Source organism: Pungitius pungitius, chromosome 9, assembly GCF_949316345.1.
Source record: "Pungitius pungitius chromosome 9, fPunPun2.1, whole genome shotgun sequence".
NCBI lineage: Eukaryota > Metazoa > Chordata > Actinopteri > Perciformes > Gasterosteidae > Pungitius > Pungitius pungitius.
In genome coordinates this window covers 2,860,560-2,884,227 of record NC_084908.1, presented here as the reverse complement: position 1 = coordinate 2,884,227, position 23,668 = coordinate 2,860,560, and the positions used below count along the sequence as shown (strand labels likewise).

Here is a 23,668-nt window from a genome sequence, read left to right as displayed (position 1 = left end):
CAAGGCAACATGCAGCAGATGGGTTAGTACACCACAACAAATGTCATACAAAGAAATAATAAGAAAGGCCATGTTGCTTAAAATGTTATGAAAACAGTTTATTAGTGACTATACAGTAATTTCTATTCAATATCTTTAGAGACTTAAGTTGCTAAAAGTCTTAATTCACATCTTTGTCAGCATAACCAGGAGAGTTCAGCACATTACATATTCCTTTTCTTTAAAAAAGATGGACAATAAAGCACAAATAAAGTGTTCTTTTTGACATTTTAGTGTTTTTGTTACTTTCAAAAACAATTGGAAAGAGAAAGTACGTTTTTGGACCAATCACTGAGCTACTGGCTTTTTACGTGAAATAGAGGACAACAGGAGATGAAGTCAAACACTAGAACCAGGTACTCAAAGAAAAAAAAATTGTTTCCAGTATCAGTTCGGTTGCAGGTCAAGTACAAGTTCAGGTCTTGGGAAACTCTACTATGGTTGTCACACATCTTTTGGTAACATGGTATTCTTCCACACTAGCTATGAGGCAAGTCCAAATCTGTCAGAAAGGAAGATGTAAACTTATAGCAGTGCCCTCAAATAGCCAAATGGTCTACCTTCACTCAATGAATAGAACACAACTGGAATCAACAGAAATACTGAGGTACAAAATCTAATTTGGAGGCCTGTGCTAAGAACATCTAACTGATATTTTGTGTGCAAATAAGGCAGTCTGCAAAGTGAATATCCACAAAGCTTCAGAATCACTTCTCACCACGCTAGAAAATACCACACTTTATGTGGACTGAAGCTCCATCGAGGCTCCTTCAGAACTTAATTTGTCCTCAGACGTGTCCATCGACATCTGTCGGTGTGTGTGCGACCGCCGGTGTCTGCTGAGAGAGTGGCTCCATGAAAACCTGCGACCGCAAGTGAGGCACACGTAGGGTCTCTCTCCTGTGTGCGTCCTCTGGTGTTTTGTCAGTGACTTGTACCTTGTGAATGTCGCCCCGCATTCGTTGCAAATGTACTTCTCGGACTTGATGTGGACGTTCTGCTCGTGCTCTTTCATGTTGCCCAGCTGCGAGAAGCCCTTGCCGCACACGGGGCAAAGGTGTGGTTTCTCCCCCGAATGGGTCAACCCGTGAATGTTCAGGTCCTGGCGTGAATAAAACCCCTTGGCGCAGATGATGCACTTGTACGGTCTGTCCCCCGTGTGGCTCCTCATGTGCCTCTTTAGCCCCTCGGAACGGGAGAAGCGGCTCTCGCACTCGCCGCACCGGAACGGTTTCTCCCCTGTGTGGGAGCGGAAGTGCCGACGAAGCTCTGAGGCCTTGAAGAAGCACATCCCGCAGTCGGCGCAGGAGTGCGGTTTCTCCGGCTGCTCCTGGTGAGTCTTCTCGTGCGCCTTGCAGTGGCCCGACTCCGAGAACCCTTTCCCGCACACCGAGCAGGTGAAGGGCTTCTCCCCCGTGTGCATCCGCTTGTGACGGACGAGCTTGTTGAGCTTGCTGAACGTCTTCTTGCAGTACGAGCACTGATGGGGCACCTTCGGCGTCTTGGAGTGCGTGCGCTTGTGCCGTTCGAGCCTCGAAGGCCTGTTGAACACCTTCCCACAGTCGGGACAGGGGTGCTTGTTAGTCCTGCTGTGGCAGTTCTGGTGTCGGATCAGCTTCTCTTGTTGCGTGAAACTCTTGTCGCAGTGCTGACACTGGTGAAGGGCTTTGGGCTTCCTCGTGTGTACGGTTCTGTGCCTCTGCAGCTTAGACGGCCGGTCAAAGGCCTTGCCGCAGACAATGCAAGGGAAACTCCTGTCGGACGCGCCGCTCTCAGACTTTTTCTCGGGCTCAGTGGCGGTGGAGGCGTCAGTGGAATCCGATTCGGAGACGTCCTTCGCGTCAACTTCTCCCGGACCTGAGGAACAGTCAAAGGATTACCTTTCAACAGCTATTACTAGAAGACCAAAACTGAAAAACTTGGAATCAAAAAGCGGAATCAACACCTACTTTCCTCTGAAGATTCGGTTGAAGTGACAGATGCGGCGCCAGGGTCCATGACAGCATCCTATTCACACACAAACAGAGACGCACAAAAACGACACAAATGGAGAGTAATTGGAAATCGGTAAATAAACGATGACACCGGCACCTCTTCTTCCTGAGGAGACTGAAGAAGGCTCATCTGTCCCCTAAGGTGGTGGCTGGTGAAGCTGCGGTACGGCAGTTGCGGACTGGAAATCTCTCCAGAGGGTATCACTGCCCAGCGCATCACGCCTTCCTCAACCCCAGCCATAGACGGTTAGCCCTCCTCCCCTCTGGGCGGCGCTATAGGGCCCCCAGTTCCTGGACCAGCAGGTTCAGGAACCGTTTCTTCCCTGCAGCTGTCACCCTGCTGAAATCTGCACCACAGTGATGGCTCCTAGTCCCATCCCCCAACGCCCCCAACACCTCTCCCACTGACACATGGCCTTCCAGCCACTGAACATTCTGCACTTCAATTATGCAACATTTGCACTACCTTGTCGTCCATATTTACAACCCCTGCTGCTTAATGTATTTACTGCTCCATGTAAATTTCAGACTGTACATTTATTTATAAATACTCTGCACTTTATCTGCCCTCTTGCACTTCTGATTAGATGTAGTAGTAGAGTACCTGTACTCTGTGTAATGACAATGAAGTTGAATCTAATCTAAACATCTAATCCATGCACTAGACAATCAGCCTGGTTGCTGAGCTCTAACAACAGCAATTAAAATGTTACAAAAGTACCAAAGCAAAATGCAGTTCTTTGATAACAGATACACGACATCGGTTTAGCAGCGGTAGTAAAGCTTTCAATTAAGTGATCGTAACTTACTAAGTCTGACACACTCATGACCGTAGACCCAGAGAGCAGCTGTCATCATGCAGATGTGTAAAATACACCAGGACATGAAAGACAGCGGAAGAGACCACAGGTTCGAGGCTAATTCAGCGAAGCCACGCTGCAGCCCGTTTCTGCATGAAGAGGGTTCAGCCATTTGGCTCCGGTGCTTTTCACTGGCAGGCAGCTGCTAGCTGGATAACGAGGAGAACCAGCGAGAAGAAACAGAAGCAGAACAATCCAGCTGTTCTCCCGCGCTAACAGTGAAGACGATTCTCCTTCCTCGCCCTGCCTTAAATACCACGAAAGCCTCACAGTCGGTTCTTTCGATTTCGACTGTTTATCTGGGACAGACGTGCACACAGTAAAAAGTCACCGTTAGCTTTCGGCTAGTTTAGCCGAGGCTAATGTTGTTGTAGCACTGGCTAGCATAACAAAGACGTAAGATTCCAAAGGGAATACAAAATAAGAGTCCCACCTGTTTAATAATCCTTAAACGCCGAGGGCCGGCAACATCTTCTCTCTGCATCCTCTTTAATTCAACTTCATTGACATTTAAATATAACTAACGTTAGTTCGCATTCGAGTGGCTCAGATCGAGAGCGATGGAGAGACTTTGTGAAGTTAGCGGAGGGATCGACGTGAGACAATTTCCGGTTGTCAAAATAATGTAATAACAAAGCGTATATTTTAAATTGCATACGGATGGAAGATTAACTGAATTTCTTTGACAATAAGTGTAAGACATGTTTGATTATTGTAAAGATTGTTGTAAAGATAATCAAACGAATGTTTGACTGAACTGATTTATTTTTGTTCAGGACATTTCTGACAACATCCATGTAAAAATCAAATGTCTTCAATATGTCTTTGGCATACCCCTTCGGGCCCTTCCATAACTGTGGATTATGGTGTTATTTGACTTATTTATATAAACAACCATGCAAATTAACACAATGGTCCAACAGAAACATTAGGTAAAGACATAGAAAATCACAAATAAAATACGTCGACAAAAACTTTGTGAAAACAGATAAACCTCTGCATGTCAATCAGTTGTTCTCCAGAGCCATAAGAATTTAAAATACCGTTAATGCCAAAGTGCTACATTTGATCAGTACGGTCCTTACAGTCTTAAGTTGATACATCCCTCAAAGTGTATGGTTTTTTTTTTAGAATAAAATACTCTCTCTTTAGGCTTCCATAGGTAAAGAAGCATCTAAAATAGATTGGGTTTCCCAAGCGCAGGTAAAATCCTTAATGGACCCTTTGTAACATGCATAGAAGCCCTGAACCCCCCCTCCCCTCCCCCGGGTTGCAAAATACGTGAGTCCCTCAGAGTCGTGCTTCCTTCTTTCTATCAAAGCTGTTGACAGGAAGGCACCGAAGACCTGAGAAAGGACAAGTATTTCAGCACGGCATGCATTTCAGAAACTGATTATTATCTGTAGTGGGTTTAAGACAATGGGTTAAAATCTATTGAATAAAAAAGAAAAGTATAAGCAGCAAAATATACCAATAATGTTTGTATAACGTTACCTCTTCACACATTGTTTTGAAAATCAAGAGTGCTGGTTTGTGTCCCTCCACATGTGAATAGAATCGCTATCAGAGAGAGAACAAACATAGTTTTTAACATCCACATCCTGGTAATTTAAAATAATGGACAGTTTAGGAATAATTGTTTTAATTTGTATATATTTTTTGTAAACAGAACCCCCTGAACCGTGAGTCTCTTGGCTTCCACACCCAAAGCAAACATGTTACTAGTGAAAACACACGGCCCGCCTCTGCGATGTAAACTAGAACTCACTGTCTGCTCTTCACTGCTGGTACATGTTGTTCCGCAGTTATTGATCCATAATGACCTCTCCTCATTTAAAAAGAGGCCAGAGGTGACAAAACCCAATCACTTCCTGCCTCCTATCCCGTTGGCAATCATGCCCGTTCGTTGGCTTCCTTCGTCCTGCCGCTGTCCCGGTAGCGAACTGTTGCCTTTTGCCCAGTGTTGAAAGACTGTTTTCGGCTTTTTTTCCCTGTTCGAACAAAGCCTGGTTAATCGAACCCGTAGTTTCTATCGTACTAGTTCTATCGTACAGTACGATCTGGCCATAAACATGGACCCAGCATACGATTACTCATCCCAGGCTCGGTTTGAGCCAATGGAAGTGGGCGATCCGGCAACGGGAGAATCAACAACTACGCTGAGGTTTCGCCAGGCTCCGTCGAACCAGGACCAGGTGATGGCCTTCTTTTCTTGGCCAGGTACGACAACGGCTATAAATCAGCAATCTGCTGCGGTGCCCCCTTTGCTGTTTGGTTTGGCCGAGTATGTTGAAGGTGACTAAGTTCATTCACGGTTCATTCTGCAGGATCTGAAGCTTCTGCCCAATCTTCTCTCAGTCCACAAACTGTCCCCTTTTCACTTTTCCTCTTTTGTTCACTTGGTACTGGACTAGAGAACTGAGGTAGAGGATAACTGCAGATTAAGTCAAACACTATCATAGAGGCAGATAAGTACTCAGATTTAGCCAAGACATCGAAATGACTTCTTTAATTATCCTACCGTTGCACAGTTGTTACCAATATTGTTTCCAGTATCAGTTCGGTTGCAGGTTAAATACAAGTTCAGGTCTTGGGAAACTATCCTATGGTTGTTACACATCTTTTGTTAACTAGGTATTCTTCCACGCTAGCTATAAGGCAAGTAGAAAATACCACACTTTATGTTGACTGAAGCTCCATCGAGGCTCCTTCAGAACTTAATTTGTCCTCAGACGTGTCCATCGACATCTGTCGGTGTGTGTGCGACCGCCGGTGTCTGCTGAGAGAGTGGCTCCATGAAAAACTACGACCGCACGGGAGGCACACGTAGGGTCTCTATCCTGTGTGCGTCCTCTGGTGTTTTGTCAGTGACTTGTACCTCGTGAATGTCGCCCCGCATTCGTTGCAAATGTACTTCTCGGACTTGATGTGGACGTTCTGCTCGTGCTCTTTCATGTTGCCCAGCTGCGAGAAGCCCTTGCCGCACACGGGGCAAAGGTGTGGTTTCTCCCCCGAATGGGTCAACAAGTGTATTTTCAAATCCTGGCGTGAATAAAACCCCTTGGCGCAGATGATGCACTTGTACGGTCTGTCCCCCGTGTGGCTCCTCATGTGCTGTTTGAGCCCCTCTTGGCGGGAGAAGCGGCTCTCGCACTCGCCGCACCGGAACGGTTTCTCCCCTGTGTGGGAGCGGAAGTGCCGACGAAGCTCTGAGGCCTTGAAGAAGCACATCCCGCAGTCGGCGCAGGAGTGCGGTTTCTCCGGCTGCTCCTGGTGAGTCTTCTCGTGCGCCTTGCAGTGGCCCGACTCCGAGAACCCTTTCCCGCACACCGAGCAGGTGAAGGGCTTCTCCCCCGTGTGCATCCGCTTGTGACGGACGAGCTTGTTGAGCTTGCTGAACGTCTTCTTGCAGTACGAGCACTGATGGGGCACCTTCGGCGTCTTGGAGTGCGTGCGCTTGTGCCGTTCGAGCCTCGAAGGCCTGTTGAACACCTTCCCACAGTCGGGACAGGGGTGCTTGTTAGTCCTGCTGTGGCAGTTCTGGTGTCGGATCAGCTTCTCTTGTTGCGTGAAACTCTTGTCGCAGTGCTGACACTGGTGAAGGGCTTTGGGCTTCCTCGTGTGTACGGTTCTGTGCCTCTCCAGCTTAGACGGCCGGTCAAAGGCCTTGCCGCAGACAATGCAAGGGAAACTCCTGTTTGACGCGCCGCTCCCAGACCTTTTCTCGGGCTCAGTGGCGGTGGAGGCGTCAGTGGAATCGGAGACGTTCACGTCAACTTCTCCCGGACCTGAGGAACAGTCAAAGGATTACCTTTTTCAACAACGGCTATTAATATTACGTGATGCTTTGAGAAGACCAGAACCGGAAAACATGGAATGACAAGGAGGAATCATCACCTACTTTCCTCTGAAGATTCGGTTTTAGTGACAGATGCGGCGCCAGGGTCCATGACAGCACCCTATTCACACAAACAGAGACGCACAAAAACGTATGGAGGGTAATTGGAATTGGCAGTATATCGGTATATACCATTGATATATAAAGGTTATAAGGACATAGTATCAAAAAGCAATATTTTTGTATTTATTATATTGTTTATTTTGTTCACAAACCGCATACTGATCTACTTATCATTGCTCTATGGAGGGTAAACTATAGTAAACTTATGGTCACATTTTCGAAACACTAATGACCGTAGACCCAGAGAGCTGCTGTCATCATGCAGATGTGTAAAATACACCAGGACATGAAAGACAGCTGAAGAGACCACACCTTCGAGGCTATTTCAGCGAAGCCACACGGCAGCCTGTTTCTGCATGAAGAGGGTTCAGACATTTGGCTCCGGTGTTTTTTTTTTTTTTTAACACTGACGTGCTGCTGGAGAACAAGGAGAACCACGGAGAACACGAAGCAGAACATGCATGACCCCGGGTCACTTGAAGACGACACCCGCCCGTCATGTTCTGAACATGCACGGATGTATTTCTTCTTTGGCTGTGAAAAAGGAATTTGGATGATTGAGTTTATCTGAGACACGCGTGCACAGTGAAAAGCTAGCCCGTTAGCTATCAGCTAGCTTAGCCAAGGCTAAGTTAGCTATCAGCTAGCTTAGCCAAGGCTAATGTTGTTGTAGCACTGGCTAGCATAACAAAGACGTAAGCTTCCAAAGGGAATACAAAATAAGAGTCCCACCTCTTTATTAACCCTTAACAACTGAGGGCCGGCAACATCTTTTCTCCGCATCATCTTTAATTCAACCTCCTAAACATTTAAATATAACTAACGTTAGTTCGTAAGTGGCTCAGATCGAGAGCGATCGAGAGCCTTTGTGAAGTTAGAGGAGGGATCGACATGAGACAATTTCCGGTTGTCAAAATAATGTAATAACGTTTATTTTAAATTAAAATTTCTTTAACAGTAAGTAAACGACATGTTACATGCATTTCGTGAGTTAAAATGAAAATACAACTAAAGTGTGTGTAAAGTGTGTTTTTTCTTTGATTCATTGATTCATTCAAACTGATTTATTTTGTTCAGGACATTTCTGACAACATCCATGTAAAAACAAGTCTTTGGCATACCCCTCCCTTCCATAACTGTGGATTATGGTGTTATTTGACATATTTATATAAACAGCCATGCAAAGTAAACATTAAGTGAAGATATAGAAAATCCCAAATAAAGGAATCAGGAAACGTTTATTGCCATAATATGTTAGACATGATATTTACATGTACATGATATTTTCTTATTATTTCAGTTTATTTGCATTTGATACTAATACAGCAACTAGCACAGCGACAAAACCATATTGAGCCTCTGCATGTCAATCCTCAGACCACAGACCACAGAAACAGCTGAAAAGAAACATTTCAGACAGAAGGGGTATACAAGGTTATTCACATAGACAATGTGAGAACAATGATATGCTTTTTTTTACATCAAAGCATGTGAACGTGTTATGGTGGAAACCCTAAATACAAATGTGGGTCTTAAAATGAGCATATGTCTTCTTTAAAGAGTTGTTCATTAATATTGTATCTAAATTTTTATGTGGTGTGATATCTGATGAGACGAATGCATGACGAACATTCTGTACAACGTAAGGATTTGATGAAAAGAAAAAACTTTACCTTTCAGTTTTTATTCTCCAGCCCATTACAAAGTATAAAGTATCATGTTCACAACAGGTTTATGTCTGAATAAGTTATAAGACAGAGGAAAATATGATCCACTGAACACATCTTAATATTTAGCAAGTTATTATAAAATGCAAATAAACGGAAATAATAACAAAATATCATGTGGAAGTGTATGCATCCAGGTAAAGTATGTTTTTTTGCTGCAACAGATGGGAATCATTACAGCAGATGTCGTTGCATGCTACAGAAACCATGCCATGTGGATGCATGTGCATTCCAAAAATAAATAATACAATTTACATAAAAATCAGGTCCAACGAAAAAGCATGGTGGAAAAAATGGCTCCAGGTTTTTCCCCCTAAAAAATACACAAGTCCCACAGCATCTCTCTCTTTCTTGGGTCTACTGAGAGAGAAAAGTGTGAGAAAACGAAATAGTGTTCTGGATGCCCCACACTTCCAGGGCCTGGATCTTGAAATGTCCCTTGCAGAGTCGGGTGCTCTTGAAGGTGTCACAAGGCTCGGAGTGCCCCGCCTCTAGGTCTTCCTCCAGGCACAGTGCGGTTCCTCCATCACCACCTAAGAGAGAATGTGCATGAGCACCGCACACATGCTGTTAACCCGAGCCTTTCACAAAATAACAATAACAATACTTTCCTCCGGCGTACCGATTATGAGCTGACTGTCACTGCAGGCGATGAACATGGAGGCCTCCTGCTCCTTGGGTCTCCTCAGCTCTTTGGCCGTGGTGTGCTCCTGCGATGGGGCTGTGAGGGGGGTGGTCAGGCTGCTGGGGTCCTGGGGGGTTCCGGCGGGACAGGTCAGAGGCCGGGCTGGGATGGGAGGCACCGGAGAGGAGGCCGAACCGCCGTCCCGAGTCATCTGAGGGGTCGGCGCTCTGGTCATGATGTTGACCATGGGCTGCTGGTAGCGCTCCATGCTGGGACGCAGCTGAGGGAGTGAGCAGTTTTTAGTATATCGAAGGAGAAAAAATCAACCCAGCAGCAAAGCGTGACGAGCTAAACTCGAGAGGAAAAATAAGAAAGCGAAGAAGAAGAAGAAGAGCTGGATTTTGACTCACGGTGAAAACGAAGCATTCCCCGGTTCCAAAATACGTGAGTCCTTCGGAGTCGTGCTTCTTTCTTTCTATCACATCCGTTGACAGGAAGGCGCCGAAGACCTGAGAAAGGAAAAGAATTTCAGCACGGGATGCATTTCAGAAACAGATTATTGTCTGTAATGGGTTTTCAGTTCTTTTTTTCAAATCTATTAAATAAAACAAAAAATGTTACCTCTTCACTCATCGTTTTGATAATCAAGACCGCTGGTTCGTTTCCCTCCACATGTGAATAGAATCTATATCAGAGAGAGAGAGCCAACGTGATTCTATGTTGTTTCTAACGTCCACATCCTGATCATTTTTAAATAACAGACGGTTGAGAAATAGTTGTTTAACTTTCTCTTTTTGTCAACAGAACCACCTGAACCGTTGCTTGGTCTCCACACTCCACACTCTCTGCTATTTAGTGTCTGCTCTTCACTGCTGGTACATGTTGTTCAGCAGTTATTGATCCATAACGACTTGGCCCCATTTAAAGGGTTGACAGTTCACAAAAACACATATTTAATGATCATTTCTCCCAAAACTAGGATTTTTGGACGAGCTGTCCCTTCAAAATCGCAAGAATGAGGAGACATAATTAAATGGACAGGAAGGCTTTTTGTGCATGGAGCTATTGTAGACGATCCATCAGCCCTTTATCTCACAGATAATGTTTTTATGTCAAAGAAGGTAACTCACGATGCGAGGCTTCTTCCGTGTTCCGCCGTGCTGAACAGCCGGGTGGGGCTGAAGAGGGCGAAGCGCTCGGGGATCCAGGCCCAGACGACTCTCATCTCGGTCCCGGTCACAACGCAGGAGGAGACGCTGCCGAAGTTCACCGTCTCGACCGACTGCCTTTAGAGGCACGACAATAACGTGAAAAAAAAGGATCAATTTGAACATTTAGGCATCGCGAAAAAGGGATTCGACTCATGAGCGGATTCTTCCAGCGCCATTTCCCCTCACTGGTAGGCCTCTCGCCGAGCGTTTTCCTGCGCCGACCCACCTCCTCTGGTGCGTGCCGACGCCCTTCTGCATGAGGGCGTCCACGTTGGCGTTGAACAGCAGGTTGAGCTCCCTCCGCGTGGCCATCCGGATCGCGAAGGCCCTCTGCAGCAGATCCTCGGCGGTGCAGTGGCGCGCCACGCTCTGGACGAACCTCTTCATGTCCGTGCGGAAGTCCTCCACGTCGGCCACCCTCGATGACACGGACACCTTGTAGAGGCCGAGCAGAGCCAGCGCCACCCTTCGCAAAGAACCACACGCGTTACGGTGACCCGCGCGATGCCGCCCCGGGGAACGCAAGATTTTTGTTTTCCACGCGAAGCGCACAACCAACCTGTAGAGGACCTTGTAGCCCTCCGATAGGTAGACGTCCAGCACTCTGATGGCGTACGTGAAGGGGAGGTCGGCGAATATCCACATGGTCCAGTCGGAGTAGAACTCAAAGAGGTTCTGGTGGGAGCTGGCGATGAGCTTGCGGATGCCCCTGCAGCACCTGTTGGCGAGGTCGCCGAAGGTCATGCAGGAAGCGCGGTAGGTGAGGAAGGTCTGGTCGATGTAGCGCTTGTTGGGGTCGTCGTAGCAGATGAGCCGGGACACGCTGTGGAAACACTCGGCCTCGTCCTCGCTGAAGTGGAGCAGGAGGGAGACCAGTTCGGCCAGGATGGGGCAGAACTTCATGTCTGGGAAGCATTTGCCGAGGCAGATGAGGATCTTTTTCACAGAGTTCAGGCCCGCTTTGTTCAGACAGTATCTGGATGAGAGGGGACGAAGAGGAAGAGATTTCATCGTACACATGGCAATTCTCCATTTAAAGCATAGTATCCTGCATTGTTGCTTCTTTTTCTCGGCAAAACATAGAATATGTCAGAATATGTTGCTGAATGTAAGCAGATTAACTGACATGCCGAGATTATCCCACTAAAGTACCTGGGTATTTCTGCCGCCTCCATGTAGTCTGGGACCGCATGTGTGCTGATTTTCTGTTCTCCAAAGTGCGTCTTGGATACTTCATAGTAGACATTTCTGTCTGGCACGATACACCTGCTGCAGATTTAACACAATCCCATTTGGTTTTAGATTAAAAAGCACCTCCCGATTTTGCAAAAAAGTGGTATCCAGTGCTTCATGACATAACTGAGAAAATTCAATGGGACAACATTAACCTAGAGTTGATGCTGTGGATGATGTGGTAGTACGCTTTGGCCCTCAGTGTGTGCGGCGTGGCCCAGAATCCTTCACGGCCCATTGTCTTCAGCTGCTGCTGGTCACTCTGCAGGATCTGCTGGTATCGCACTGCAGCTTCAGGGTCGATCTTCTCCCAGTCCACAAACTGCCCATACTTCATCCCAGAACAGGAGTTAATTTCCCAGTTGTCTGACTCAGAGATGGTCATCATGCACACCGGCTTGAGATTGCATTTACTGCCTGAGCAACGTATGGACACACACATTTATGTTTAGTTTTATGTAAACAGCTTTGGGAGAAAAACACACACACATTATTTTAGTACCATTATGATCTCCTTTTTGTGAGTGCTTGATTCGTTTGGACTTGGGCTTCTTGGAGCTGACTCCAGCACCAGCCACGCCCCCTTCTCTCTTTTCCTTTTTGTTCACTTGGTACTGAATCAGGGAGGCGACCCTTGGCCTCAGCGGGCTGGACCTCGAGACGTCGCATTCGGAGTCGAGCTCCGTCGGCTCGTAGCTGTAAAAGGACCTGGGGAGCAGTGGAATCCGTTTGAACTACGCAGCCGGGTCCACGCCTCTCCCATCCCAGCCCCGCCCCACAGTACTCAACAACTCAAATGCACATTATTATCAAGTGCCTGACGTCTAATGCCACGGTGGTGCGAACGTACCTGGAGCGAGGCCTCGTGAAGGTCTCCTCCGTCGGGGTCTCCGGGCCGTATTTCTTGCTGTCCTCTGGACTGTAGTAGGAGTGAGACCTCTGCCGACCTCTGGCCCCGGCCACGGGCCCCGGGTCCTGGTCGGACATCGACATGGAATTCATGCCCACGCAGTTGGAGAAATCCGGCGCTCTTGAAACGTCGATCATCGCTTCGGGTCTCGGGCGCTCAGCGACGTGCGGTTGCGGAGCGTCGGAGTGAGTGCTCTCCCCCCGGGGGGGGGGCCGGGCCTGTTATATATACGCCTGTTTTGCCTGCGGTCATTGGAGACAGGTTTGGTGGGAGGGTTTGTTTGTGGAAACTCCAGACTAAAAACAAACCCAAATATGTATGCTGACTTTGCTGACGTGCAGTGTCCCGTTCTGGGGAGCAATGGGCCCGACTGGAATGGATCGTCAGAACGCCAATAATCAGAAGCATCGTTCAGAAGAATGAAAAACTTCCAGATCACGGGGCATTACACAGATCATAAATGCGCTTGCACTCACATCTCAAGAGATTACTGTTGCAGTTGTTGCGGATGATGTTGTTGCGGATATATTTATATAAATATATATATATTATTTGTTTATGCAGAGACAACGAATTGAATGTTGGTAATAAGGTCATCAGAGTAATCGTGTTCCTTTCGCTGAAACCGCCTCGTGCGCAACAACCAAATGTCAAATATGTCTATTCCCAGAAGTCCTCCCAAAGGTTATTGTTCTACACAACAGATGTGTGTTTAGATCACAACACAACTGCTGTTTTCTCATGAAACATTTAACCTCAACAAGCACTCATGTCATATGCGGGCTCCACATGTTACCAAGTCGAAAAACAAACTGTAGGCAAACCTTCTTCAATCCTCAAATGACATCTTTTAAGAATTAGGAGGGCATCTAGCCTACATACTATTGCTTCTATGGAGGCCCATATTGCCACCAGGAGGAACTGTTTACATCTCTTTAGGATCATAAACTTTATATAAACGTTGCAGTAAGAGAAAAAAAGGTGTAAAAAGCAGAAAACCCAAATACATTTTATTTTGTTTTATTTTATTAGGTTATTTATTCAAGACATAAGCTCGCAGGTGAAGGACGCGGTTAACACATGGTCTCTTCCCTTTCTGTGTAACAGCATTATTACATTAAAATTGATAGGCTGTTAAAAGAAAACTAATAGCTGTCAGGTAGGCAGAATGTCTCCATAAAAGAAGAAAGAAGCCCTTTCAGTCTGCACGAGAGTTAAAAAGGCAATCAAACATGTCTACTAAGCATAAGAATTACATTAAAAGTTACTGAAACTAAAATAGTCTTCAGTTCATGTATCGCCTGTTGTTGTGCGTTGTTGTCTGTTTTCAGAGCTGTTTACATCACGCAGCTGATGTTGACAGCAACAGTTTCTGTAGGAGCTATTATTGAGTTATTTATTCTTTAAATATATTTTCTTAATTGTTTGGGTAATTGGCCTCGATGTTTTACATCTTTCCACATTGTTCGATGTCATCGCTTAGTAAAGCACAGATTTGCTTTAAATAACGTTTCGCTTCTTTTTATAATGTCTCTCGCAGGGTGCCGTCGTGACGTCAAACCTAAACAAGAAGCAGTTTGCTGTTGATTATTGCCAGATAAACTAAGTGGATTTTCTCTCCATTGGCAACTTTTATCGTTATGTCTCAGGACCCGTGGTAAGCATAGTGTTCGAACCCTACCGTAAATGATTTCAACTGTATAATGAACTTAAAACTGGTGTTACTAACGCCAGTAACTTAGCTACTCTTTCAGCTTCGTTAGCCTCCGCTAGCTAAAGTGGTAGCTAACGTTAGCTCTTCCCTGTCAAGATTAGCGTTGAACAAATACAATATTTGTACTTTAATAAGCATTAAAGGATAGGATATCTGTGATTTGTAAAATGTAAGATTAATGACGTTTGATGTTTTGAAGTAGTAACGTTACACTTGGGTTTTGTTTTCAGACTGAAGCTAGGAAAAAGCAGCTGCAAATGTCACATGATAAATTAAGCTAATGTTAAGTCTTTAGCTGTTCTCGGACGTTTTTAACCAATAATACCAAACGAATGACAAAAATGCACTTTTAGTCGTTGATTGAATGTCAGTGGTGTTTCACCCTTTCCCTGACATTCAGTGGGCAGGCTACTGTTACGAGAACATTAAAAAGTCCAGCACCCAACATGACGGTAAATAAGTGATATGAAGCCCTCTGGCAGTCTGATCACTAAGAACTATGAGGGCCAAACCAGATAGTATTTACTGCACTGTGTTCTGTATCAATCTGATCTGCAGATGTCTCCCCTGAGAACATTTTCTTTTGTTGTTGTTTGCAGCAACAACACAAAAGTGTCACTGTTTTCCTTTAGCTTTGTTTGTTGTGTGCGGTTTGTGTTACAAATGGACTACAACTGAACTTAGTTGTGGATCCCTGTGTTGCATTATGACAATAAATCAATGAATTATCCTTGAATGACATATCATCCCGTTCATTGATCTACAGGTTACAGAATTATGACGCCACTTGTCGCTTGGCACAGGAAACCGCAGAAAACATTCATGTGCGCAACAGGCAACAGAGAACAGGGGGAAACCCTGCAAAGGTAGGCTTAACATTCACAAGCATTGTGGCTTCAGCTACAAATCTCTCTTGGTAGTCTGGTTTCAATGGGAATATCTTCTGTCTTTTCGCTCAGATCAACATGACACTGCGAGCATCACTGCAGAAGCTCAAACAGAACATTGCCCAGCTTAAAGAGGGTTTGTTGCGAGCATCATCAAGTCGGCGCTTGTATCCTTTCTTCTGAGAATGCTCCACACTGGTCCTGGAGGGGCTCCCTTGCTTGTAGTAGCAGTTTCTTTCTCCTGTAGAGGGCGTCAGAGTGTTATGTAAAGCTCTCGCCTAACTGGCCTAAGTCGATCGGTTTCTGTGTTCATGGGTTGATTCCAAACTGGCCCAAAGAAAAGTGTCTGGAGCATCCAAGGTGGTTTGAAGGACGTTGACCTTAACATGGCTTCATCAGGATGCAGTCAGAAGCTGATAGGAGGCAGAACCTCATTGACGACCTGCTAACCAGAGAGAAGCAGCTCAATGCCACCTTCAAGGGAGACTTCATGGAGCCTGAACCTTCAAGGTATTTAAGATCCAAGCAGATTGTGTTATCCTCAATCTCATCAAGCGTTCTAGTCTACGGTTATAAGTGCAGTTACACAACGACTACATTTCCTTTAAAACAAAGGCGGTCTCTTTCCAAGCGTCCATAGTATCAAGCCTTAACATTGAATACCACAGATACATTTTCACAGTTTTTCTAAAACACTGGGCAATCTTTAATAAACAAGCTAGTGGTTGATAACTAAGGCCTTCTATATTATATATTATATTCTATAACAGGCCCTCAAACAGATACGTTTTTATTTTCAAACTTGATTACAAGACTGGAGGTCTTGCGCTCTCTCTCTCTCTCTCTCTCTCTCTCTCATATCAGATTTACTGATTTATTAACACTGGCTAATCCAAATGGACTAGATTATTTGTCAATATGTCAGGTCAATCTCTCGTTTCCTCCTGCTTTGTTGTTGGTGTTCTCACCTTCATAGCTTCGCCGTGTGGCTGGAAGTCCCTGTATGATACCGGAGAGCATTTGTGTTTTGGTTTGTTTACAGTTTTCTCTGTGAACTTTACAATAGTTGTACAAAACAAAAGCATCGATAAGGAAAGGTCATCGTTTTCAAAGGTTTCTGCCTGTCCACAATAAAACGCGACCCCGGCCTCTCTAACATAAAACGGTAGCGTGTCATTTGAGTGGGTTCCACAAAACCGGAGAACTGTGAACGCTAAGCGTGAACCTAGATAAATATAAATGTGTTATGCATTTTAATCTTTGACCAATGTTGTACTTCTAAGGTGCCTCTTTTTTTGGGGGCAGCCAGCTTGCTGCTTAACTAGTTTAAGAAAATTACGGAATATTTCCGAGACGAGTCTCCGTCAGTCAGTGTCAAAGTGGCAAACGCCCAATTAAAAATAACGAATCCTCATTCTCTTGTCTATGTCCTTGACCAGAGAGGTCACAGGCTCTGCTCTCCGCTTTGATGAGACGTCACCGGTCACTGACTCTCTGTGAGAGGTTTCGTGCATCCGGTACGACCCGTGTGCCATGACCTCTCCGTGTGCTGTCACTCGGAAAGAAGACCGCCTGTCTGCCGTTTTGACAGGCCTGCTTAACTTCACGCCTAATTCTTTTTCATTAAGAGAAATCTCTTGCTTCGCACCGCTGACCACACCTCCTGAGGCTGATCAAAGAGCGCCTATGCCACGGCTTGTGTCCTCTTCTGGAATCGATGTGAGAGCGGTCATTACTCTGCGTAACTTCTGACCTGGTCCGGCCCGTGTGATATTTGTTTGGACGGGAAGTGGAAACTCTTGCACGTTGTTTAAATCCTCCCAGCTTTTTCTACGTCGGTCCGGGGAATGTGTGTATTTGAGATGCTGTTTTGACATCGTACAGTGCAGCGTGTCTCCTCTGTGCCAAAACAAGTAACGGGGGCCGCCACCGTTCCGCCAGATTAGTAAAACTCCTTCCAATAGGCTCCGCCACGAGGAGACCGCCTTTCCCCGATAATACTCACAAGCTTTTGTTTTTTGGGATTGATCTACACGGCGGTGCTTTGCACGCGGCCTCATCTATTTATAAGCCCACACACTCAATTTCATTAAAGGCCCAGTGGAAAAAAAGTACAATAAATCACAAATGATATTTGCTAATAAAATAGCTCGGCAAACTGCAATCATGTGGTCGTGTGTTTTGTGTTTCTCATCTTAAGCTTGCAGACCTCACTTTAACAGTGATTTGTGGTAGGTAATTTGGATTTGTGGGTAGGACTCTTTGCCGCTGTGTGGTCCCCGTGGATGCAGTGAGGGAGGGGGGGTGGATTGGCCAGGCTTGCGTAATCCAAGCCGTTTTTTTTTTTTTTTTTTTTTTGGTGAGAACTTGGGGTAGAAGAAAACGGATAGAAGTTACACAGGTGACTTTAATCAATCACTGAAACAATACATTTCTCACAATCTCCATTTTTAGACCGGGCAAGAGAAGCACACGCCGCCTACAATTTGAAGGCTCAGTACGCCGTCATTGTTCACCAACCTTTCCTTTTGCATCTGATCGCACTGGAAATGGTTGCAATTAGTTAAATCTTCCCTGTCCTAGTGGTTCAAGTCACGCACCGGGGGCTCGCGCCCCGGTGGCGGCAGTCTAGCGCCTCGCGGCTGCCAAGAGATGTGCCCGAGTGACTTTGGCGCTCCCCCACCGGCTGGTTAATTGGATCTTCACACACTGGGCACTTCTGCGGAGGATGTGGCCGGCTGGCACACGGCCTCATGGTAATCAAACGTGTCAGAGAGGTTAGCCCAAGTGCCCTGTCTGGCCTACGCCCTCATGGTATCGGGCCTCGGGTAGCTGGGGTTGCCGATGGTCTGACGAGGCTTTGTTGATGTAGAAGTTTGGGTCGGAAGGTAAAAAGTATGCAGCGGTGGTGCAAAAAAAAAAAATGGAGATTAACCAAAACGACTTTCACACAAGCTTTAGGGTTCAATGTGCCAATAAAAGACAGGGTTAAGTTTTTCTACAAACACTTAGTAGTGGTGGGACACGCCCCCCCCCCCCCCCCCCACCCCCCCCACAAGCTTAACCAGCACTCTCTCGGCTTGCTCTCGGCCCTCGTGGTTAAATCCGACCTCACGCAGGGATTGTGAGCTGGACGGGTGAAAGCTGAAACCCAGCTTTAAGCTATTAGCAGAAGAATAGCTTTTAAAACCACACAGCGGTGTTTAGCACAGCATAGCACAGTGCAGGTCTCTCTCCCCCCCCCCCCCCTCTCTGGTCTGTCACTTCGTCAGGGCCAAACCTCCCCAGCAGCCCACGGCCCTGTGAAAGATTAACGGGAAAGCTAACCTGGTACTTCTCAATCATTCAAAGAACTTAAAAGACAAAGTGGCTGAATACTTTTCTCTGTGATCTGAAGGGTGTCGTTGTCATAAAATGTTTTGAAAGATTAAAGTATTTTAAAAGGAACATGCCTTGTACAGATGTGTTTGCTGTGCAAGGTCGTACAGATGTGCACTGCCCTTCTATCCCAACCAGGGAAATAGACCGTGTTTACTTATGCAGCTAAAAATCACTCATGCTTGACGGGTGCTTTAGACCTTTGTGTGCTGGAGTGACGATTGTCAGCAAAGTAGCGTGCCATTGACTGTCTCAGATGTGCTGCGCTGTTGGGTAATTAGGTCTTTGTGAGTTTAGCAGCTGCACCTCTGCTTTCTGGCTACGAATATAAATTTAACGGGCTCCAAAGCGAATTGGACCAAAAATGTACAAACTTTTTATTGAACCTGAAGAGGTTTGGTGTGACACACTTTTGACAACAACGTGTCTTTTCGATTGGCGTCTCCCAGGTCGACGTTGATGGGCTCGGGGGCGGGATCGAGCGGAGGCGTTGTGGCCAACCCCTGGCTGGTCAACGAATCAGAGGAAACCACGGGGCTGACCTTTGGGGAGATCAAACAGCAGCAACAACGAATCATCGAAGGTAAAATATATTTAGTATGTATTTTGTATGTATTTAATGGTTGAATGCTTTAATATGAAAGGAGAATCGCAACAATTCCCATGGAGCAGACGTATTGAACGCCCACGCCTGCTGACGACCTTCACCCCTTTTCCCCAAATGTCTCTGACGTCAGTTCACCCGCCTGCGAGTGACACTTCTTTGCCCCCCCACGCCCCCCCCCCCCCCCCCCCCCCCGGCTCCATCGCGGCTCCTCTGGTTCTTGTCATCGTGGGGATCACGGATTCCTCTTGAGGCGGCGAGAAACAAACCACGCGGAGCTTATTCTGGTCCCCTGCGCCGACCTCTGGTGGAGCGCCTGAACCTGTGGTCCAAAAAAAAAAGAAAGAGAAAAGAACGTTAAATTCCAGTCGTGTCAAACTGTGGGGCGGGGGGGGGGGGCGGGGGGCACGTCTTTTCGTCGCGCTCAGCTTCACTTTGCTCTCCACCGCAGTTAAAACAACAAGAGCGCGGCTGAGTGGGCTAAAGTGCTGAGTGACTCACACGAGGCACCGTGAGACGAGCCGGGCCCGGACAGCCTGTCATTCCTGTTTCCCCGATAGTCGCCTCATCACACAACGGCGTACGGGGCGCTCTGTGGCTCACTCCTGTCCGTTCGCATTTTTCAAACGCTTTCTTTATCGCCTGTCCTGCCGCACCGCGAAATCCGACATCGCATCGACTTCATCCCCAAACCCCCCCAAATATTTTTCCTCCCCTCTCTTGCTTGCTCCTCCTTATTTGCGCTTTGGTCGGATGGATTCACAGGTTTCTGTCTTCTGTCTATTCGCAGTGCAGGACGCGGGCTTGGACGCGCTCGCCGCCGTCATCAGCAGACAGAAGATAATGGGCCGGGAGATCGGCAATGAGCTGGATGAACAGAACGGTAAAAGTTCAAGAACAATGTGCACATATTTGTCCAAAAAGAAAAAATCTAAATTCCCCGCACATTACGCACCGCAATGTGTCAATCAGACATACTTGTTCTGCCTCATGTAACTTGACTGGACGGCAATACTCCCTCACACAACCGCAACACTGACGGAGTTAGAACCAAGCAGACACACACACACACACACACACACACACACACACACGGGCAATGACGGAGCCACTGACCTCACATTCAGGTCCGGACCAGCTCAACCTTTGTCATATTTCCCCTGGTGAGTCTCAATGTTGCTAAAGTGCAACCAAAAAAAACGGATTCTGGAATCAGATCTGCTGTGAGATAATAGTGCTTTTTGAGTTAAACCTTGACTAAATGTCTCTCTTTGGTCCATAAATGTCTTCCATCACTTGTGCGACGCGGCACATGCAGATGGAGTGCATTTTCCCCCGGACTGCTGACGCTCAGACAGGCGGCACTCGAGACGTTTTTTTTTTTTTTGGACAGTTGGTTCAGTTCACAGTTCAGAAACAGGTTGATAGGGAAGGAGAGTGGATGAATTGGCCCATAACAGTAACGAAGTGGTGTTGCCATCGAGTTAAAATGAAATTCTCTTCACTTTGGGGCGACCTCATAGGAGATCCCTGAGAAGATGTGCTCCCACACACACACACACACACACACACACCTACAGCACAGGCTGTTTTTGTCTTTTTCTCACTTGCTTCCCAGCCTCTCGGCGGGAAAGGAAGGCGTTGCACTGTTTGCTAATGTCCTTTCTGAGCAGTCGTACCCAAACAAGCCCACCGGGGTTGGATAACCGATTGATCTCGGCATGGAAACAAACGGCCGCCCCTCGTGCTGGGAAGGAACGGCAGATGTTTCTGTCGACGCTGATGGGAGACTGGAAGAGAAGCGAAAAGGGAGGGCGGATGGTCTTTAGCCGCGCTCTGCCGTTACCGTATCGAAGTGGACGGATCACTGCTCCAACGCTCCGAAACCGGCGCCCGCTTTTTTCCTTCTCGTTCCTTCAGCTTGATGTCAGTGTTTCCGATAATAGGAACCCGATTGGCCGACGGGGCTGCGAAGCGAGCGGGAGAAGGCAAACGGCCGTGGCCTTGGAAACAATGGCTTGTTGCTGCTCGCGGGTTTAGAGCCCACATAACTCTTAAAGATATATCTGATGGGAACTCAGCTTTTCTTCTTGTTCTGTAATGGCCCAAGATATCCAAGCCACCTTTTGGGTATTGTTATTGGCTCCATTTGGTGAAATACAAACCGAGGGAAATTTCTAGAGGTCTGCAGCTGGTTAAGGAAAGCCCATCTTAGTGTTTGGCTCAAATGATGGAGCCCAACTCGGACGTACACACTACAGGAGATCGTGGCGCAGTGTTGATAAAGTGTAGAAGCAGCGTTTCCTCACGGCCTCTCTGCGATTTATGGCCAGACGTCAGCTTCATAAGGCCTGCTGGCAATGATTCACTGGGCCTACGGGGCTCCGGCCTTCCACAGGTTTGCTTTACCTCCCTCTACTACTTTCCTTTAGAGGGGCCTTGGATGCCCCCCCCCCCCCCCACCTCCTCCCTCATTTCCCATCTGACCCCCTGTTCTCCCGCTGCTCTTTTCAACAGTGCTTTTATTTTACAAACCACTTTCCAGTTTCCTCCGCGACCGTGTCTCTTCACCCTGTCATGCTGTTGATGGGACGTCTTAGTCTCGGGATGGAGGGTGACGCATCACAAAGGTCTAGCGACTGCTGGCGTAGGCCGTGCGTTCCTCAAGCATGATTTAGGGTTCTTGGGAGTAACTCACCGGATTTGACGAAGGAGAGCGCCTAGTTTTGCGCGCCCACTCCAAAATACGTTTGTGTGTTTATTCCAATGATGTTTCCAGACAAACGGAAACTTTGGCTGGAACAGTGCACTGACGTCAGAGTCCTTTTTCCTTTTGTTTAACTCTGCATGTTGTCAGTGGGACAGCGTCCCCTCACCAGATAAGACGACTGCAACTGGAGAACTCGCGTTGCACAACATGCACGCGGGGCCTGAAACGCTGATGACACGTCTGTGGCCAGCTTTCTATTCACATCGTACTACAACAGCCGTGTCAGGCTGTCAAAATGCTTTAGCTTAATTTACAGGAATATAGTTTGCCTGCACTCGCCCCATTGCCTCTTCCCCACTGCTCTGTTTGGGGCGGCTTACAAAAGCTTGTTCTGGGTTCTTTACCCGGTCGGTGGTCCGTCCCTCCTGCACAGCGGCTTTCAGGCATTTTCCCCTGTGGTTCTCCGGCAAACTGAAGTGACGGAACACTCGGCCTCGCACAAGACCAAGACAACGGAGAGGGACGGATTGTTTTCACCTCCGGTGTTGGCTGGACTCAAATGCTCTCCGTCTCTATTCACAGGACCGAGTTACTGTGTAGTGGCACCGTTGCTATAGCAGTTGGATTTATTACACATAATTCATGTCTGTGGAGAGTGCTGTGTGCCCATAAAAAAAGAAGCAGCGCTCTCTCCTTTTGTTCATCCAGCTTGTGAGGAACGTAGCTTTTGTATTCTTACGTTTTTATATCCTTATTATTACAACATTAACTCTGCATTAATGCAAACTCTCCTTTGCCCGTTCCAAGTTGTTTTTTTTTCCAAATGTGAGACATCAAAATGACAGTTTTTCTTCTAGACTTGTGCTATGATGACCTGCTATTGTTATTGCATGTGACGGATTTGTAGCTGCTTACTCATAACAAATGTCAACATTGAAAATGTACAAAGTGGCAAATAGATGTAAGTTGTAACACAAGGGAATGGCATGGCTCCTTGTGGAGAGCGTTGGCGCGTAGCCTTGGCGTCCGACTGTCTTTCCGTCTCGCAGGCTTCCTTTTCCCCCCCTGATCACTGTCCTGTAGCAGTGTTTTCCTATAAATAGATTAAGCGCTTTGTAGTTTGGCTCCTTAAGTTTAGCTCATGACCCAAGTGCAGTGGAGGTTGCAATCATTTCCTTTTTCGGGGGAATAAATCCGGCCGAGGTCAGAGAGAAGACGACCCATTTCGGAGGTTTAGTGATGAACCCAAAGCCCCCCAGTTCCTCCCGTCTCACTCTCAGAATGGAGTAAGAAAGGAGTAAGCAGACCGATTACCATCATCTCTGTCTGCTTTATAACTCATAACATGAATTCACTGCAAGCTGAAGATTTCCAAATTAAATGTTGCAGAAATAGTCTCAAATCCGTTCTTGGTATTGACATCACTTTTGTGTAAGTAATTGCACTTGGTTTTACAAATGTGACATCATAAAAACATTCACTTCTTGTAAAAGACAAGGTAGATTCAACGTATACAAATTGCTGGATTCATTATCTCCATTTGCTCTTGGGAATATATCGTAGTAAAGTTTCTGCAACCGTGACTGGTGACACACTTTGTGCATCGGTGGTTCCATTCTCAAACGCATATGAAAGTGGACGTTTATGCAGACAAATCACCAAGTGGTGTCACATATGTAAGACTTGTGGAATCTTTAGAGTGCGTTACAAAGGTTTGCTACTCCCCATATACTGACTTGCCTTTTGTTGGGGGGGGAAGAAATGTAAGTACAGAGTGGTTAATTCTATTAATCCAAAGTTCTTTTTCTTATCATG

The 23,668-nt window shown here is 46.6% G+C and overlaps 3 protein-coding genes across 5 annotated transcripts in view; 1 reads left to right on the top strand and 2 right to left on the bottom strand.

Moving 5' to 3' along the window:
• Positions 1-73: 73 nt before the first annotated feature.
• Positions 74-7,739, bottom strand: LOC119217565 (zinc finger protein 436-like). 3 transcript variants are annotated; one of them, XM_062564559.1, is made up of 4 exons: positions 7,587-7,739; positions 6,795-6,852; positions 6,649-6,681; positions 74-1,839 (listed from the first exon to the last, which is right to left on the bottom strand). In XM_062564559.1, the coding sequence occupies exons 1-4, from the start codon at positions 7,638-7,640 to the stop codon at positions 779-781; spliced, it is 1,206 nt and encodes a 401-aa protein (XP_062420543.1). In that variant the 5' UTR covers positions 7,641-7,739; the 3' UTR covers positions 74-778. The 3 variants fall into 3 exon arrangements, with proteins under 3 accessions (XP_062420543.1, XP_062420542.1, XP_062420544.1); XM_062564558.1 differs by lacking the exons at positions 6,649-6,681; positions 6,795-6,852; positions 7,587-7,739 and adding exons at positions 1,989-2,046; positions 3,327-3,467 and having other exon boundaries at positions 74-1,896; XM_062564560.1 differs by lacking the exons at positions 6,649-6,681; positions 6,795-6,852; positions 7,587-7,739 and adding exons at positions 1,989-2,046; positions 2,843-3,314 and having other exon boundaries at positions 74-1,896.
• Positions 7,740-7,922: 183 nt separating this feature from the next.
• Positions 7,923-12,697, bottom strand: LOC119218354 (TBC1 domain family member 24-like). Its single transcript, XM_037472723.2, has 11 exons — positions 12,501-12,697; positions 12,153-12,358; positions 11,806-12,067; positions 11,570-11,686; positions 10,977-11,393; positions 10,644-10,883; positions 10,337-10,492; positions 9,828-9,891; positions 9,617-9,715; positions 9,204-9,486; positions 7,923-9,114 (listed from the first exon to the last, which is right to left on the bottom strand). The coding sequence occupies exons 1-11, from the start codon at positions 12,695-12,697 to the stop codon at positions 8,939-8,941; spliced, it is 2,217 nt and encodes a 738-aa protein (XP_037328620.2). The 3' UTR covers positions 7,923-8,938.
• Positions 12,698-14,100: 1,403 nt separating this feature from the next.
• The window catches only part of stx8 (syntaxin 8), a 30,990-nt gene continuing 21,422 nt past the window's right edge, over positions 14,101-23,668 (top strand). Inside the window, exons 1-6 of the mRNA XM_037471103.2 lie at positions 14,101-14,217; positions 15,041-15,140; positions 15,234-15,328; positions 15,561-15,671; positions 18,989-19,122; positions 19,934-20,026. Coding sequence (XP_037327000.2) covers positions 14,201-14,217; positions 15,041-15,140; positions 15,234-15,328; positions 15,561-15,671; positions 18,989-19,122; positions 19,934-20,026 — 550 coding nt within the window. The 5' untranslated portion in view covers positions 14,101-14,200. The remainder of the gene's footprint in view (positions 14,218-15,040; positions 15,141-15,233; positions 15,329-15,560; positions 15,672-18,988; positions 19,123-19,933; positions 20,027-23,668) is intronic.

Coding starts and splice junctions, on each gene's coding strand:
- LOC119217565 (XM_062564558.1), bottom strand. CDS start 3,377: ATGCAGAGAGAAGATGTTGCCGGCCCTCGGCGTTTAAGGATTATTAAA. Junction 2,047..3,326: donor GTTTAAGGATTATTAAACAG/GTGGGACTCTTA, acceptor GTGTGTGAATAG/GATGCTGTCATGGACCCTGG. Junction 1,897..1,988: donor AACCGAATCTTCAGAGGAAA/GTAGGTGTTGAT, acceptor ACTGTTCCTCAG/GTCCGGGAGAAGTTGACGCG.
- LOC119218354 (XM_037472723.2), bottom strand. CDS start 12,697: ATGATCGACGTTTCAAGAGCGCCGGATTTCTCCAACTGCGTGGGCATG. Junction 12,359..12,500: donor TTCACGAGGCCTCGCTCCAG/GTACGTTCGCAC, acceptor ACTGCTCCCCAG/GTCCTTTTACAGCTACGAGC. Junction 9,487..9,616: donor GGGAATGCTTCGTTTTCACC/GTGAGTCAAAAT, acceptor TCACTCCCTCAG/CTGCGTCCCAGCATGGAGCG.